Below are 17197 nucleotides of genomic sequence, written 5' to 3'. Positions count from 1 at the left end.
AAGTTCAATAGAAATGACACCAAAGTCTGGCTTCTCTAACAGTGTCACTGACGTCATGTCTTTTCCTTCTTTTATATTTTCCTTGGGTAGCTGACAGAAGTAAACAGGGATCAAAGCTGTTGCCTCAGCCACAGGGTAGCAGGATAGCAAACTTTTTGGATAACAATTAACTACTCAAAATTTATATTTATGCAGTTTTTGCAAATGGATAATCTGTAAATAATTACAGATATAATTCTTCTTCTCTCATATATTTGTCTTTTGCCATTAAATCAAATATAAAACAATAAAAACAGGCTGGAGGTGTAAAATCTGTGTGGCATTAAAAGCAGAAATAAGGGAAATATCTGATAGGTCTACTATAAAACTGTGTAGTGGTGCAGAAGAAACATATATCATATTGTGAAATACAGACACTGTTGTGATATAGAGAAATGTCTAACCTGGGGAGGTGATGTTAATGTTTAAGGACCTCAGGCTGCTGGTGTTAAAGCCCAAACCTTGACTCAACGCTGAGGACCTGTAAACACAGACACAAACACATAAACACACTTAAATAGAAAAATGCTAAAATATTTCTTTAGAGGAAACACTGCCTTTATTCCAATAAAATAAAATGCCGCCAGGCGTCCTGCAGGCTAAATGGGCTGAGGTTAAAATTCTGTTACACCAAGACAAGGAAAATTTGCCTATTGGCTCCAAATGACAGCAAGACAGCAACTGTCTGATTTTGCAGACTTCAGTGCTCTAGAATCCTGGGAGTTCTTTAAAGTGCAACAGCCCGGACCACTCTGTGATACGATTAGGCAAATTGTACAAAGGGGATAAGAGAAATATAAATCTGGATGATGGTGAAAGCAGTATTATCTGTACAGAGCGCCACTCATTGCATTGAAGACAAACTTGTAAGAAGAAAGACGATGCTTTACCAGTCTGTGTGAACATTGTAGGTTTTAGGGTCTCCGATGACAGCCTGGAAGATGACATCTGTCAGGTAAGTCGTGTTGTTAATCAGACTCTCAACCAAGGCCTTCAGGCTGGGTAGAAGAGTGTGACACAGTTGCCCAGGCCGAATGGAGAGGGCCGACATCAGCAGACGCACAGTCTCTGTTTCCTCCAGGTCGCACACCTACAACAAATCAGTCACGTAAGCACTAAGTCAGTTTCTGGCCAAATCTCAAGATCAAACATATGCAACAAAGACTGGGTGGTTGGATATACTTTGCTGCCCACTGTGGCGTGGGAATATTTTACTAGATGGTTCATTGTAGGACTTCAGGGTTAGAGCCTGTCTCAGTGTGACTCAAAGAACTCCAACTACAGAATATGAGTGGGTTTTTCTGAAAAGTTTTACTAGTGATGATTCTTTCTGAACAAAACATTGAATACTTTTGATTTATGATTTGCAGCTTTTTTGCCACCTTCAAAAAAATAATAGCTTTTCGCATTTAATCAAAAAACATATCACTTGACAACCTAAAAATACCGCGTTTTGTTCCAAACTGTAATCAAAGTCTAATCAGAGGTGGTGTTGTTCCTGTTGCCTATTCATGTCCATGCTGCAGCTTTATTTTGCTCCACTTTGAGCTCTTTCAAATAACACTGTCATAACCGCAACATAGCATAATCACCCTGACAACACCTTCCTTATCATAGGCATATACAATACATATAAGTAAGTCTAAACCCTCACAACCTTAGTGTGATGTTGTCATCTCAATGCTGAGTACTTCTAATTATAATGGTGCTGCTTAAAACACTTAATGAACCCTGACAGTAGTTTTCAGACATTCTGAAGTACTATTTATTTTCTATTTTGATGGATGTTGAGTGTGTGAAAGTGGCAGGGTTAATGCAGAGACCTTGGATTCCAGGTGGCCAAGTTGCTCTGTGAATCGCGGGTCTGTCGGGCTGATCTCGAGGAGCGCAGCGGCTGTTTGGATGGCCTCTTGTATGAGCATCAGGTTCTCTGAGAGGGGAGGCAGAGAGCGAAGGAGAGAGGGGGGAAAAATGGGGTAAGAGAGAGGTTATTAGAGTTAGACAGGAAGATGGGACGGGAAAGGGAAAAAGAGGGCAATAAGGTCTGTAAGGTGACAGAATAACATGACATCCCACTGGGTTTCATTACGACTCGCGCCATTACGGGGCAGCGTCGTCAGCCAGCGAGCAGCAAATGATGTGCTTAAAGTGAAGCCCAGTGCGGGACTGATGGGGCCAGAAGGGCCAGCGGTACTAGACGCTGTCGTGCATTAAAACACATCTGACAAGCACTAAGAAAGGCACCACCTCAGGCAGCAAGATGTGATGACAGAATATTTAATTAGGCCAAAATTAGACAATGGTGATGTTTAATCTCAGGGTGCTCAACACCTAGAGGCCTTTGCAATTACAACGGTTCACTCTGGGTGTGTGTGTGAAGAATATGAGCGAGGTTGCGGAGAAGTGAAGCTTCTGCAGCTGCTTACAAAGTGATTCTATGCACTAAAAACATTATCACACAAGCACAGACGCCAATTAAAAGGAGGTCATAGATGTCCACTTGTGTGAGTGCGAGGGGAGACATTTAGCGAGGGCGGACAGGATAAGTGATTGAATTCTACTTTGCTAATGAGATTTAAAAAGGTGCTGAGTGGCTTTCTGCTGGAGAAGGGCCATATGGCCTTGGGCTCTTTGGGAGCTCAAGCTAAGCTGATGTGAAGCCTTATTCCTCATATCTGCAGAATGAATTATGCCGCACTAATCATGTATACAATAACAACAGCGTTAACAAAACGTTTTATGGTCTTCTCATGGTCCCGTAATAGCTATGAAGGTCAGAGAAAAGGGGTGGCACTCTTCCATGCTGTGTGACTTTTTAATGGCATGGGCTGGCAGGCTGTTTATACATACATACTGTCACAGCAGGTTTGTAAACACAAGCTGCAGCAACAGTGTGAGCTCTACATTACAGCAACAATTAAGTATGAGTGGGAGGGAATTCACTGAGGAGTCAGTAGGTAAAGTTAATTTGGAGAAACTAAAAGGATAAAGCATCATTCATTTGGGGATTCTCCATTTAACTAATGAGAACACATTTCTCATTATACAGCTGCCCTTGGTTAAAGAAGCCTTTAAGTGTCCAAACTGAAACAGTAGATCTGAACCCTTAAGTTACCTTGAGATTCACCGGCAAGCACTCTGGTGATATTTTTAAGCAGTGAGGAGAATGGAAAGTCATCGGGAAGCATATTGGCAGCATTCATCAGAGGATCCATTGATGACCTGGGAAACATTAAACAAAGAGTGTGAATGAAACAAGGGGCCCATAGAGCAACATAATGGTGAAAAACGAAGCAAAAAGGCGAAATTCAAAGCAGCTGCTTTTAGATGCTGCGGCGAATACATATCTGAATCGAGATACTGAGTTTACACAATAAAAAAAAAAAAAGAAAAAGTACTTTCTTTTTTTCTTACTCCTTAAGCCATATTTCGAAAGATGCAAAAAAGACTCACATCTGAAACGCGCCAGGAATAGTGAAGAAGGAGAGCATCCCAAGGGCAGCATCAATGATCCCTTCCCGAGAGGCAGCCATGCCCCACGGCATGTTGCCTGTAGCTCCTTTCACCACAACGCTCAGATCAGGATTGGCAAAGAACATGTGGATTGTCTCTGTAACTTCTTCTGTGGTAACAGGGGCGGAGATGGCTCTGAACATGGCAGGGTAGTCAATTTGGAAGAGGTCTATGAAGTCATCCATGGGCGTCCTTGCCGGCATCAATGAGGTCTCGCGTCTATTTCGGACCCTCATCGTATGGTTAGCGCCTGTCATTTCCTGCTGAAACATACCCGGATAGTGGTCCATGGGAGTCAGAGGACCACTGGTGAGGATGAACTGCCGCAGTACTGCAAGTATGTCTTCAAACTGCTCCATGATTGGTGGTATTTCTATATCCATTTGGGTCAGAACAGCCCAGAGAGGACGAAGGATGTCGTAGATTTTAGGTAGAGCCTGAATCAGCAGATCCAGTCCAGAAGCTTGAGTGGAGGCGAACCACTCAAACATCTCGGCCACTTTCTGTATCATCACCCTCGAGTCGTTGCTTGCCAGAAACTGTTCCATGGCTTGGTATATCATAGGTGCATCCCCAAATAACTCAATGTCAATCATCAGTTTCATAGCTTCTCTCATTATGTCGATAAGAGATGCTTCATTGAATTCAGAAAATTGTCCCAACATCATGTCATCTGACGTGATATTTGCAGAAGACAGGAAGATCATTATTGCTTCTCCAAAGAGTTCCTCGGACGAGCTGCCCTCTTCTATGCGATGGTAGTTATCAAGGATGTAGTGCACTGTTTTCTGTAGAGCCTCCATGCAAGGCTGCAGGAATGGGGCCACCTTTACCAGCTCATCTGAGAGCATTTTGAGAGAAGACAAACTGCAGAAGGGAGAAATTCAATGAACGTTAAGTTAATCACTGACATTTTGTTGCGTCTTATGTACAATCAATTAGAAAAAATTGAAATGATTGTAAGACCTAAAGGATTTCTTATTCCTACCTACTTCTTTCCAGCAATGCAAATAGTGTTTTCCATTCATTTTCTGAACACTGTGATTCAACAGAATTCTAATTTCTCAGCTTTAACCAGAAGTAATATTTCTTCATCATCCTGCTTTATACTTATTCACATAGTTTTCCCATTTCAGCCTTGATAATAGTAGTCAGACCTGATTGATTCCCTGCGATATGCAAAATGCGATCCTTATCACCATGCCCGGCTCATTATTGCAGCTGGCGTATAAAGGGAAATCAATTTTAAGAGGATGTCTCAGCTAGCTGAATCATGGTTAAGCCGCTATCTGTGCAGGCCTGCCTGTTTTCAGGCAGAATCGCATTAAATTAATCAAGTTGAATGCAAATGTGATCACTCCAATTCCTTGTGTAATTAGGTATGAATCAAATTGGCCTGACTGGTGCTTTGAGGATAATGTTGTAACAACAAATGGAGAGGTGAGTTCACATATAGGTGAGTCTGTGTCTACGGTTGTGTGTAGAGATGCAACCGACAAATGTACAGAACATTTCTGCAGTCGGATAAAATACTGTCAAATATGATCAAACTGTAATGTTCACCGGGGCTTTGTTTTGTGGCAGCACTATAATTTGATATGATTGCATCATTGTCCTCATATCCTGCGGCTTCAGTGCAGTCTGGTCTGTCTGATCTACTAAGGCCTCTATTGGTGGATGGGTTTCTCCTCATGTAACTTATGAATGCTGCAAAGAAGCTCTTGCTCTTTTATTCTGATGTACTGATGCATGCACATGTAAGCTTTGAGAGTCTACAGTGTTAATTTTGATGTCTGTGATCACTTGTGTGCATGGATCTGGGATGCTCGATGTTTCACAATGGATTTCTCTGTTAAGCACAGTATATCACAACCAAGGTGAAGGACGCATCTGATTAGCCATTACATAATCTTATTGTAGCTGTAAATAGTCACCTGTTTTGCAACTGCATGTTTTGGAGCTGCTTGAACCAATGAAGCTGTGCCTCATGGCTCAGAGGCTGGCCTGCGAGCACAGAGAGTTGGCTGATGAAAGCCTCGAGGAGCTGCCCTGTCACAAGTGTGCTGTTGATGTTGACTTGGTAGAGAGACTGTATACTCCTGACAATCCTGGCAGCTGTGGCGCTCACAGTCATTGGTCCCACACCCATGTGCTGTACAGAAAACATACAGCAGAAATGGACTGTTAGCAATGTGGCAGCTTTCTCTGTGTGTCAACACTGCCACCAAGTGGTCACACTGTTAACTGTACTTGACCAGAGCACACAATTTAATATTTCAGTCTGCTCTGAGATAAAATCCAGAATGCAATATCTTGCATCTATGCATCCATGCATCTACTCACGCTCATGTTCATGTGGGCGTAAACAGCGTTGGCTTCAGCGTAGGCCTCTAAAAGAGGCTGCAGGTTGATGTTGCACCACATAGCCAAGGTGGCGTGGTTTAACCCAGCTGCCTCTCTTACTGGCTCCCATGCTCTGAGAACTTCACTGCACTCCAATGTGCCGTTAGCCTAGAGGGGAAAAATGTCAACATCTTATCGCGTTTCATACGTATTGTTCACAGAAAACCAGTTCAGTTAGCGAGACAGAGATGGAGACGGAACAAAGTGTCTAGGGGACAAAAGGTAAAGGCACGAGGGAAAACAAAGTGTCTAGGGGACAAAAGGTAAAGGCACGAGGGAAATATCATAATCGCTCTGGTCATGCAGTTTAAAGAGAAGCAAAGAAAAGGGCAGGAGTCTCACACAGGTATCATCGCCTCTCACAGACTGACACACCAGGTACACACCCACTCATACTGTATATGCATACACAATGTATCTGCATAAGCACCGGGTCAGCTATGGAGATAGATAGACTGTAACAAGGTTCCCTCTGAGGTATAAACAAGACAAAGAATAATACTTTAATAGCTGCCACACCACACTATATTCTGTCATAACTGCATGGATTAGAGGCCATCTGATACTGGCTGGTTTAGATAATGATTTAGATGAGAAAAATATTAACTAAGGCCGGATATACGGTTTTACAATAAACATGAAAGTTACTGTAAATGTAGTAAATTTTAAACAGCAGACTTAAGTAAATTAAATGACAATTAATAACACATTTAAGGAAACAGCTTGACATTTTGGCCTTCTTGCTGAAAGATGAGAAAATCAGTGTCTGTGCAGTAAATAAGCTAACGCAAGACACATGTGATTTTTGGTTGTTTCTGCCCTTCAGTTTTTTGATGTTTAAGACAGAGATATAACATGTTAATTTATGAGCTTTAGAGGTTCTGGTGGGTGTGTTTTGCTACTTTTGGACGGATACAGTTTCCCCCTGTTTCCAGTCTTTGTGCTAAGCTAAGCTAAGCTAACTGGCTGCTGGTGGTGCTGTGACTTCATATTTACTGGACAGGCATTGGAGTGAAATAAATCTTCTCATCTAACTACAGGCAAGGACATGAAAAAGCATATTCTCCAAGCTGTCAAACTTTCCTTTAAATAAAAAACAAATCATACCGAAGTAACCAGTTTACTAAATACAACTGCTCAATCTCATGTGATCTAATTTAACAGCCCTGCAGTAAACTCTTACCTTTTGACAACTTTATAGTAGTTCTTAAGAAATGTTTTGCATGTTATCGTTTCTAGTATTACATCAGAAACACCTTAAAGTATACTACCTATTTTTTGCATGCCGTAACACACATTAATACTGTTACATCTCTGATACATACCCATTTTCTGTGATCTCTCACATGAACTATGAGGGTTACATTTCTCCTGCCCTTTAATCAATAGAATATTATAAGCACACTGAATGGGCCGATGATATCAGCCTGCCAACGTTTGGCTCAGGCTCTAGTTTGGGGAGTACGTGACAAATCTCACAAGCATTTAAGCTGTTTTTGCCTGTCTGTTTTTTCTTTTATATTGTTAAAAAAAAGACCTTCTATCAGTGTCACCAAAAGTGACACTTTTTACCACTGACCTCTCACCACAACCTGAGATACATTCTTATCTTTTGGATGAGGCATAAAAAATTTCAGCAACAAATCTCAGCCAAGATCTGGTTGACAGCTGCGTCCTGAAAATGTCATTCCATCTGCTAACCAGCAAAGTCATGGCCTCATGTTATTTGTGTCCTGGTGTAAGGACGGCAAAAGCCCTTTGAAGGGGTAAATGAACAAACAAATGGCCATGCAGGCAGGGGAAACAGACATGAGTTAAGTGTATGGAAACATTACATAATTAGGTGTGACGCCAAGATGAGAGATAGGTATTGAAAATGGCAAAAATGCATGAAGATTAAGGTACTGGTACAGTAGCTCACCACCCACCTCTCACACATGCAAACATGTCCACAAAAAATGTGCTGGCAAATGACTGCGAAGACACTTAGTCATAGTACAGTATGTGGCTGTCTAACCTGCTCAACTGCCTGCAGCGTGCGTTCAATGGCAAGCTGCATTCTTTCCGAGACCTCAGTCAAGTTAAAATGACTGCTGTTAACAGACTGTGCAAGTTGTATCATCAGGGTAGCCACTGGTGTCTGGAGGCTTAGTATCAACACTGGAAGAGAGAAAAGACAAAGGGTTTGACCAATATGAATGATTGGGTATAGATAAGAAACAGCTGTTTTGGGCGTCTTTAAGGTATGTTGTGACGTATAAAGTTACGATTTGCAGGGCGAACCAAGTCTAAAGGTTAGACCTGTGTTTACATGCACACTAATATTCCACCATTATTCTGAATATGACAATATTGTGAATTTGAAATAGGTCATGTAAACAGCATATTCTGTTTGGTTATTCTATATTAATCCATAGTCCAAATTAATCATTTTCCTATTAAGTCATGTGGCATTTGGTGGTATTATTTGGGTTATCAGAGCATTCTTTGGACATGTATACAGCACATTCAGAATATGTCTCAACTTGGGTTTTTACCACACTTCCAACACACAACCTCTTGCCTGTTTAAGGCCAGCTCTGTGTGTTGTCCAGCATATGTTGTACACAAACCAACTTGCCACGTTTGCAAGGCTGGTGTAGAAATGCATGCCCAAAAGAAAAGCCCACATTTCTGGTTGGAAAGAGGCAAATATCTCAACACCGACCTTTTCAACAAGGTGGTTGGATAAATAAAAGAGGGAGGCTGTGTTCGCACAGTCTGATGAGTCAGCCAACGGTAGAAAACAGGGAGGTAAAATGCTTGTCTTTTTCAGAATAAGGGCAAAAAACAGAATACTTTGTGCATGTAAACGCAGTCGGTGATGATTCTGAAACAGTAAACAGTGTCCTGGCTACACAAATGTAAGACAACAGCCTGGCTGTTCAGTTGTGTCCTCACCATTCTGTGCTTGAATGTTGTTCACCGTACTCCCTATGACTTGCTCAAACACTTGGATAACAGGAGGGACACTGTCCCATATCTCTGTTCCACTGAGGGTTGACAGCAGGGCCTCTAGTATCCTTTCAAGTCTGTGACAACACACATGGCATTCGGTTTAGGCCAATTACAGAAGTCATGCAATTCAGAATTTACTTGCTGTCAAACCAACCTCAAGCATTAGTTATTGTTTGGTTTGTTTCCATCCATCACAACTGCAAATTCACTTACTCGTTCCATGTCATTTGGTCTGCCTTCCCTGTCAGGACGTGCTCCAGGACTGGAGCAAGATGAGCATAGCCCTCCAGAGATGGAGTTGTTAGATCTGGGCCTGGGTCTCCCGTGATCAGTGGCCATAGCATGTTCAAGAGTCTGCCCATCTGAAAACAAATAAGGGGAATAATTAGGGAGGGGAAAGCCTTACATTTTTCACACACTGATTTTATGTGATAGGATGCAAAACTGAAAAGAGTAGTGTTACGTGTCCCCTTTGATCCATGAAGTATTATCAAAACACAACACAAAACAATGAGTTAGGACACATGACTGATAATTGATTTTTTGTGTTGTTTATCTGTCTGATGGTAAGTGATACTGCATTTCAATAACCTCAAACCCACCTGTAGATGTGTATGATTTGGAACTGGGTGTTGGCCCATGGGTTCAGTAGCAACAAAGATGTCATTACAATGTTTGATCAGCATTCTATTTTTACTGTAATGTAATATTTAACTTGCAGACCTTTCAATTGTTTCATTTTCCACATAATGAATCCACACTAAACTTAATTGAAAGGAGAAAAACAAACAAACATAATTAACTTCTCATGTGGAATTGTTTTAAGTCTTACCCTGCTGAAAATTAACGGGAGATTGTCTTCTGATGCACTCTCAAAACTGTCCCAGAGACTCATGTTGCCTGAAATTACAAGAAATATTCCTCACAAAGTGGACCTTCATTTCAATATCAAATACACTGAAAAACTGGAATGAAACTTATTTTTCTTTCAAAAAAAAAAAAAAACAACAACATAAATATTGTGCTGCTTGGGTCCAGAGCTCTTAGGCTGTCTGGCATTAATGCTTGAATAATGAAGTGCTCAACGCAACCTCCACTCCATCAGAGTTCATCAGGATTCAACATCTTGTCCACCTACAGTGACACAGAGAAGCGGACTTGCCTTGGCCAGATTCCCAGATAAAGCGAGTGATGTTAATGAGGACAGAGATGTAGGCCTGGGCCGGGTTGTTTGGTGGCAGGACGCTCTGAAGTGTCTCCATCTCATCCAGAATCCTTAAGAAACAAAGTGCATCAATATTTCACATCTGACCGTGTCTCATCAAAAGGTCATCAATGTCTCATCAGATTTGATCAAACAATTGCAGGACTGCATGCACTCCATCTGTCTGTTTGGTTGCATCCATCTGCACCACTGGCTGTTAATTATGAACCCTGGAATGCAGAGGCCTGCTGATTTTTGTTATAATTATATATAGAGGAATTATTTTTCGGACTTTCAATTGATCTCTAGGATAGCACAACCAAAAGCACCTTAAATACAAAGGACCGCAATTTGACCTCTTAAACACAGCTGAAAAACTGCTGTCTAAAATGTCCTTTTGCACATGTCTATTCCCCTATACCAAACACATAACTGAACCTGCAATAATCTTTTCAGCCAGTTGGGCACCAGAAACAAGCTGTAAACACAACAAATTAGCATTACCAAAATAGGCATACATCTGTGTCGAATTTATGTTCACCTGATAAATGTAAGTACAATATTCACTCTCCTTTTAGCTCTGGTTTTGGTCTCAACCAACCTCTCAGGGAACTATCGGGCACCAATTGCTAACTGTAAAGTTGTAGACTGGATAATCACAACTATGAGCTGAAAGACGTTAAAACGCTCCATAGAGCTGAAAGGAACTACAGGGTCAGCTGATAATTCTCTGTGGGTTCCGCACTACAACTCACCCTGTTCCTCCTTTAGTCATGTGAGCATGATTTCTACTTTCAGCATTAAATACCTCCTTAATTATCGCATCATATTACTCTCAATTATAAGGGCATTAGAAGATAACACAATGGGACTGCATCAAAAGCATTTACTTTACACATTAATGGCAACCCCAGGAATCAATTCCCTCTTATAGATTTTTACTCTGAGGGATCATTTTAATTAGTTTATTATTTCAAGCACTATTTACACTTTTAAAATATTTATACTGCATAGAATTATAGGTATCTGGTGGTGTACAGTGAATGGTTTTCCTGGTTCCTGATTCTGTTAAATTAACATCGTGGATATCATATTGTTTCTTTCTCTGCTATGGCTGACTTGTGCCCATATTGGTTGATGAGTGCTAATTTTAAAGCCTTTTCTCAAGTGCATAACATAACATTAAAGCACTGTAGTCACTTGGTCCAATAAAGATTTAAGAAAATAGCAGCATCACTTACAGCTGAACCCATCTGTCTGGTCCACTGCTTGACCAAGGTGAGACACATCAGCCATTACATAATCTTATTGTAGCTGTAAATAGTCACCTGTTTTGCAACTGCATGTTTTGGAGCTGCTTGAACCAATGAAGCTGTGCCTCATGGCTCAGAGGCTGGCCTGCGAGCACAGAGAGTTGGCTGATGAAAGCCTCGAGGAGCTGCCCTGTCACAAGTGTGCTGTTGATGTTGACTTGGTAGAGAGACTGTATACTCCTGACAATCCTGGCAGCTGTGGCGCTCACAGTCATTGGTCCCACACCCATGTGCTGTACAGAAAACATACAGCAGAAATGGACTGTTAGCAATGTGGCAGCTTTCTCTGTGTGTCAACACTGCCACCAAGTGGTCACACTGTTAACTGTACTTGACCAGAGCACACAATTTAATATTTCAGTCTGCTCTGAGATAAAATCCAGAATGCAATATCTTGCATCTATGCATCCATGCATCTACTCACGCTCATGTTCATGTGGGCGTAAACAGCGTTGGCTTCAGCGTAGGCCTCTAAAAGAGGCTGCAGGTTGATGTTGCACCACATAGCCAAGGTGGCGTGGTTTAACCCAGCTGCCTCTCTTACTGGCTCCCATGCTCTGAGAACTTCACTGCACTCCAATGTGCCGTTAGCCTAGAGGGGAAAAATGTCAACATCTTATCGCGTTTCATACGTATTGTTCACAGAAAACCAGTTCAGTTAGCGAGACAGAGATGGAGACAGAACAAAGTGTCTAGGGGACAAAAGGTAAAGGCACGAGGGAAATATCATAATCGCTCTGGTCATGCAGTTTAAAGAGAAGCAAAGAAAAGGGCAGGAGTCTCACACAGGTGTCATGGCTTCTCACAGACTGACACACCAGGTACACACCCACTCATACTGTATATGCATACACAATGTATCTGCATAAGCACAGGGTCAGCTATGGAGTTAGATAGACTGTAACAAGGTTCCCTCTGAGGTATAAACATGAATTGTGCTATACAAATAAACTTGCCTTGCCTTGCCTTGCCTTGCCTCATAAACAAGACAAAGAATAAAACTTTAATAGCTGCCACACCACACTATATTCCATTTATATTCTGTTAAGTGTCTGGCAGCTACACTGGAGAGCAGACAGAGAGTTGTCAATGCCCTTCCTCTGCGGTCCTCCCACCCTACTTCATCAAGACAGTTTGTCCGCGAAGGTGAGAAGCTACCCAGGACCCGCACACCAACATCAGAGGCCGGGCAGCTGGGTGCAGCAAGAGACTGGAGGCTCCTCGTGGACCTTGAGCAGAGACTCTGCTTCCCAACGGAAATTGCCAGGACCAACCTCAGACCTGACCTTGTGCTCTGGTCCCCTTCAATACGAAGCGTGTACATCATTGAGCTCACAGTGCCCTGGGAGGATGCTGTCGGAGAGGCCTATGAGCACATGAGGCTTAAGTACACTGAGCTGGCAGCTGATGCAGACCAACAGGGTTGGAAAGCCACAGTTCTCCCAGTTGAAGTTGGTTGCAGAGGTTTCGTTGGCCAGTCAACAACAAGGCTCCTCAAGGACATGGGAATCCGAGGCCAGGCACAACATCAAGCCATCAAAGCCCTGTCCGGAGCTGCTGAAAGGGCCAGTCAGTGGCTCTGGATCAGGAGGAGAGACAACACCTGGGCTCCAAAATAACAGCATGCTGTCATTGGGGGAATGAGAGGTGGAAGGGGCTAAAGTGGAGGGGGGCACACCTGGGATGCCAGATGATGCTGCTGAGCCCTCTAGAGGTGTTGCGGGCCTCATTAACGAAACACCAACGAAAGAGGGTGCCCACCTGACGACCCCGGTGAAATCGTTAGCTCCTTCAACCACCCAACCCCGAAATGTCACCATCTGTCTCACAACAGTGTCTCTAGGTATATACAAGGATTGTAAAACCTAGTCCTGAACTTGGTATGTGGTCAGGCACAAGCTCGGCTCAGGGAGAAGGATGCCCTGCCATGCAGAATCCCCAGCACTCTGGATCTTAACATCACATCCTGTGTATTTAAAACTGATCATCTGGTTCAACCAGTGACTGCTGAGAAAGATCAGCTGGCAATTAGGGAATGACCTTGTGACAGCCTGGAAAGACAGCCGACAGGAGGGAAAGACCCCATCTGGCCTGCCACAGGCTAGCTCCCTGTGGCAGGAGGGATGCGGCACTGTAGTGCACGTGTCCCACCCACTATTGGCTATGAAAAGTCTAAAGAAGAAAACACCCCTAAAACAGCGAGAGCAGGGGTGGAAGATGACTCATCGGCAGACATCATGGCAATCGACCCAGGAACGAATAAGACAATGAGTACGATGATCAGCGCCATACCTGAGAATTCAACACCTACTCCAGGAAAAATGCTGCAGAGTTGCCCCTGTGGCTGGGTGAAGGTTACATCTGCTACAGGCTGAGGATACATCAAGGCAGGAAAAGGTGCTTGAAGAGAGTGGAACAGGGACCTCGCATCGACCACTACTTCCTAAGAAGCACATCGAGTCAGGCAAGTGAAGTTCAGCGGCAGGACGAAAACATCAATCCCCCCGTCCCAGAGGAGGAGGAGGAGTCAAGCACAGCAGACCACCACGAGCCTAGCAAACAACAACATGCAACAGAGACCAAAATCCAGGGGCGGAAGCCACCCATCAATTGGCCAAAATCCTGTGAGGAAAAGCTGTGGGAAACAGTCAACACAGACCTCAGCCTGCAGTTAGAGCAACTCAGTGGAACGGCAATAAGGAAACTGGAGAGACTGGGAGAGCTCATCTACAGCTACGGAGCTGAACGATTTGGAGTTGCTGAGAAGAGGAGAATTACACTATCCATTCCAACTAAGTCCAGGAGACAGCTGGAAATAGAGCAACTGGTCAAGGAGAGAAGGCTGTTGAAGAAACAGTGTAGGAAAGCCCCAGAGGAGGAGAAGGAGGGCATAGACATGCTGCAGACAGAAATTAAGAACAGGTTATCAGCACTAAGGAGAGCTGAGAACCTGAGAAAGAGGCGCAGAAAGAAGGAACGAGCAAGATCCAACTTCTTCAAAGACCATTTCAAGTTCGTGAAGGACCTGTTCACGAAGGAGAAAAGTGGCGTACTCCTAACGTCAAAGAAAGACCTTGAAGCCCATCTGAAAACAACACACTCAGACAGCCGTCGACATGAACAGTTCACCCTTCCACCTGATATGCCACCAATAAATCCTCCAGAACATCAGCTAGACGTCAGCCCTCCCAAGTGGAACGACATTGAAAGAACAGTACATCAGAGCAGCATCCTCCCCTGGGCCCAACGGTGTGCCATACAGACTCTATAAAAATGCTCCAGATGTTTTGCGTTTCCCGTGGAGGCTGATTAAGGTGATATGGTAGAGACAGGCAATACCAACAGCCTGGCGGAGGGCAGGCAGCATCCTGATCCTAAAAGAAAAGGACTAGTGACATCAGCCAGTTTCGCCAAATCAGTCTCCTGAACATTGAGGGCAAAATCTTTTTCAGCGTTGTGGCTCGCAGGCTGACCACCTACCCAGAAAGAAACCACTTCATCGACACATCGGTGCAGAAAGCAGGGATTCCAGGCTTTCCAGGTTGTGTGGAGCACACAAGTATGATATGGCACCAAATCCAAGCAGCAAAAAGGGATGGAAGAGACCTCCATGTCGTTTTCCTCAATCTCACCAACGCCTTCCGCTCTGTTCCACATAACCTCCTTTGGACTTCGTTCAGCTACTTCAGAGTGCCAGATTCCATCACTGCCCTCGTCAAGGCACCTGGAAGTGGGCATCATGGCAGGATGCACCATCTCCCCACTAGCCTTCACCATGGCCATGGAAGTCATCATCCGTGCATCTCGGTGGGTGGTTGGAGGAGTGCAACTAAAACCAGGCCTGCAACTCCCTCCCATCAGGACGTACATGGATGATATGACCACTCTCACTCCAACCCTTCCATGCACAAGGCGGCTGCTGAGGAAGTTACAGGAGAACATCGAATGGGCCCGGATGAAGCTCAAGCCAAGCAAGTCCAGGAGCTTGTCAGTTGTGAGAGGGAAGCTGTCAGGCCAACGCTTATACATCGGTGATGACCCCATTCCAACTGTGGCGTGGATTAGAGGCCATCTGATACCGGCTGGTTTAGATAATGATTTAGATACATGAGAGAAATATTTACTAAGGCCAGATATACGGTTTACAATACAATAAACATGACAGTTACTGTAAATGTAGTAAATTTTAAACAGCAGACTTAAGTAAATTTAATGACAATTAATAACACATTTAAAGAAACAGCTTGACATTTTGGCCTTCTTGCTGAAAGATGAGAAAATCTGTGCAGTAAATAAGCTAACACAAGACACTTGTGATTTTTAGTTATTTCTGCCCTTCAGTTTTTTGATATTTAAGACAGAGATATAACATGTTAATTTATGAGCTTTAGAGGTTCTGGTGGGTGTGTTTTGCTACTTTTGGACAGATACAGTTTCCCCCTGTTTCCAGTCTTTGTGCTAAGCTAAGCTAAGCTAAGCTAAGCTAACTGGCTGCTGGTGGTGCTGTGACTTCATATTTACTGGACAGGCATTGGAGTGAAATAAATCTTCTCATCTAACTACAGGCAAGGACATGAAAAAGCATATTCTCCAAGCTGTCAAACTTTCCTTTAAATAAAAAACAAATCATACCGAAGTAACCAGTTTACTAAATACAACTGCTCCAACTCATGTGATCTAATTTAACAGCCCTGCAGTAAACTCTTACCTTTTGACAACTTTATACTGTAGCAGTTCTTAAGAAATGTTTTGCATGTTATCGTTTCTAGTATTACATCAGAAACACCTTACAGTATACTACCTTTTTTTTGCATGCCATAACACACATTAATACTGTTACATCTCTGATACATACCCATTTCCTGTGATCTCTCACATGAACTATGAGGGTTACATTTCTCCTGCCCTTTAATCAATAGAATATTATAAGCACACTGAATGGGCCGATGATATCAGCCTGCCAATAGAATATTATAAGCACACTGAATGGGCCGATGATATCAGCCTGCCAACGTTTGGCTCAGGCTCTAGTTTGGGGAGTACATGACAAATCTCACAAGCATTTAAGCTGTTTTTGCCTNTATAAGCACACTGAATGGGCCGATGATATCAGCCTGCCAACGTTTGGCTCAGGCTCTAGTTTGGGGAGTACATGACAAATCTCACAAGCATTTAAGCTGTTTTTGCCTGTCTGTTTTTTCTTTTATATTGTTAAAAAAAAGACCTTCTATCAGTGTCACCAAAAGTGACACTTTTTACCACTGACCTCTCACCACAACCTGAGATACATTCTTATCTTTTGGATTAGGCATACATAATTTCACTTGAAACAGACATGAGTCAAGTGTTTGGAAACAATACATAATTAGGTGTGACACCGAGATGAGAGATAGGTATTGAAAATGGCAATAATGCATGAAAATTAAGTCACTGGTACAGTAGCTCACCACCCACCTCTCACACATGCAAACATGTCCACAAAAAATGTGCTGGCAAATGACTACGAAGACACTCAGTCATAGTACAGTATGTGGCTGTCTAACCTGCTCAACTGCCTGCAGCGTGCGTTCAATGGCAAGCTGCATTCTTTCCGAGAACTCAGTCAAGTTAAAATGACTGCTGTTAACAGACTGTGCAAGTTGTATCATCAGGGTAGCCACTGGTGTCTGGAGGCTTAGTATCAACACTGGAAGAGAGAAAAGACGAAGGGTTTGACCAATATGAATGA

The 17197-nt window shown here is 43.1% G+C and overlaps 1 protein-coding gene across 2 annotated transcripts in view; it reads right to left on the bottom strand.

The window, feature by feature from the left end:
* The window catches only part of abca12 (ATP-binding cassette, sub-family A (ABC1), member 12), a 95949-nt gene that overhangs the window by 51671 nt on the left and 27081 nt on the right, over positions 1-17197 (bottom strand). Inside the window, exons 1-15 of one of the 2 annotated variants that reach the window (XM_050048515.1) lie at positions 17013-17146; positions 11894-12061; positions 11485-11702; positions 10115-10227; positions 9785-9852; positions 9166-9314; positions 8896-9026; positions 7973-8115; positions 5896-6063; positions 5487-5704; positions 3493-4419; positions 3155-3261; positions 1863-1969; positions 930-1129; positions 444-520 (exon numbers count right to left, since the gene is read on the bottom strand). In XM_050048515.1, the coding sequence (XP_049904472.1) occupies positions 444-520; positions 930-1129; positions 1863-1969; positions 3155-3261; positions 3493-4419; positions 5487-5704; positions 5896-6063; positions 7973-8115; positions 8896-9026; positions 9166-9314; positions 9785-9852; positions 10115-10227; positions 11485-11702; positions 11894-12061; positions 17013-17117 (2899 nt within the window). In that variant the 5' untranslated portion in view covers positions 17118-17146. Of the gene's footprint in view, positions 1-443; positions 521-929; positions 1130-1862; positions 1970-3154; positions 3262-3492; positions 4420-5486; positions 5705-5895; positions 6064-7972; positions 8116-8895; positions 9027-9165; positions 9315-9784; positions 9853-10114; positions 10228-11484; positions 11703-11893; positions 12062-17012; positions 17147-17197 lie in introns of those variants that run through there. The other variant, XM_050048514.1, reaches the window with a different exon arrangement.

The sequence above is a fragment of the Epinephelus moara genome, chromosome 7 (genome assembly GCF_006386435.1).
Source record: "Epinephelus moara isolate mb chromosome 7, YSFRI_EMoa_1.0, whole genome shotgun sequence".
Lineage (NCBI taxonomy): Eukaryota > Metazoa > Chordata > Actinopteri > Perciformes > Serranidae > Epinephelus > Epinephelus moara.
The sequence above is the reverse complement of the archived record's forward strand: the minus strand, read 5'-3'. Positions and strand labels throughout refer to the sequence as shown.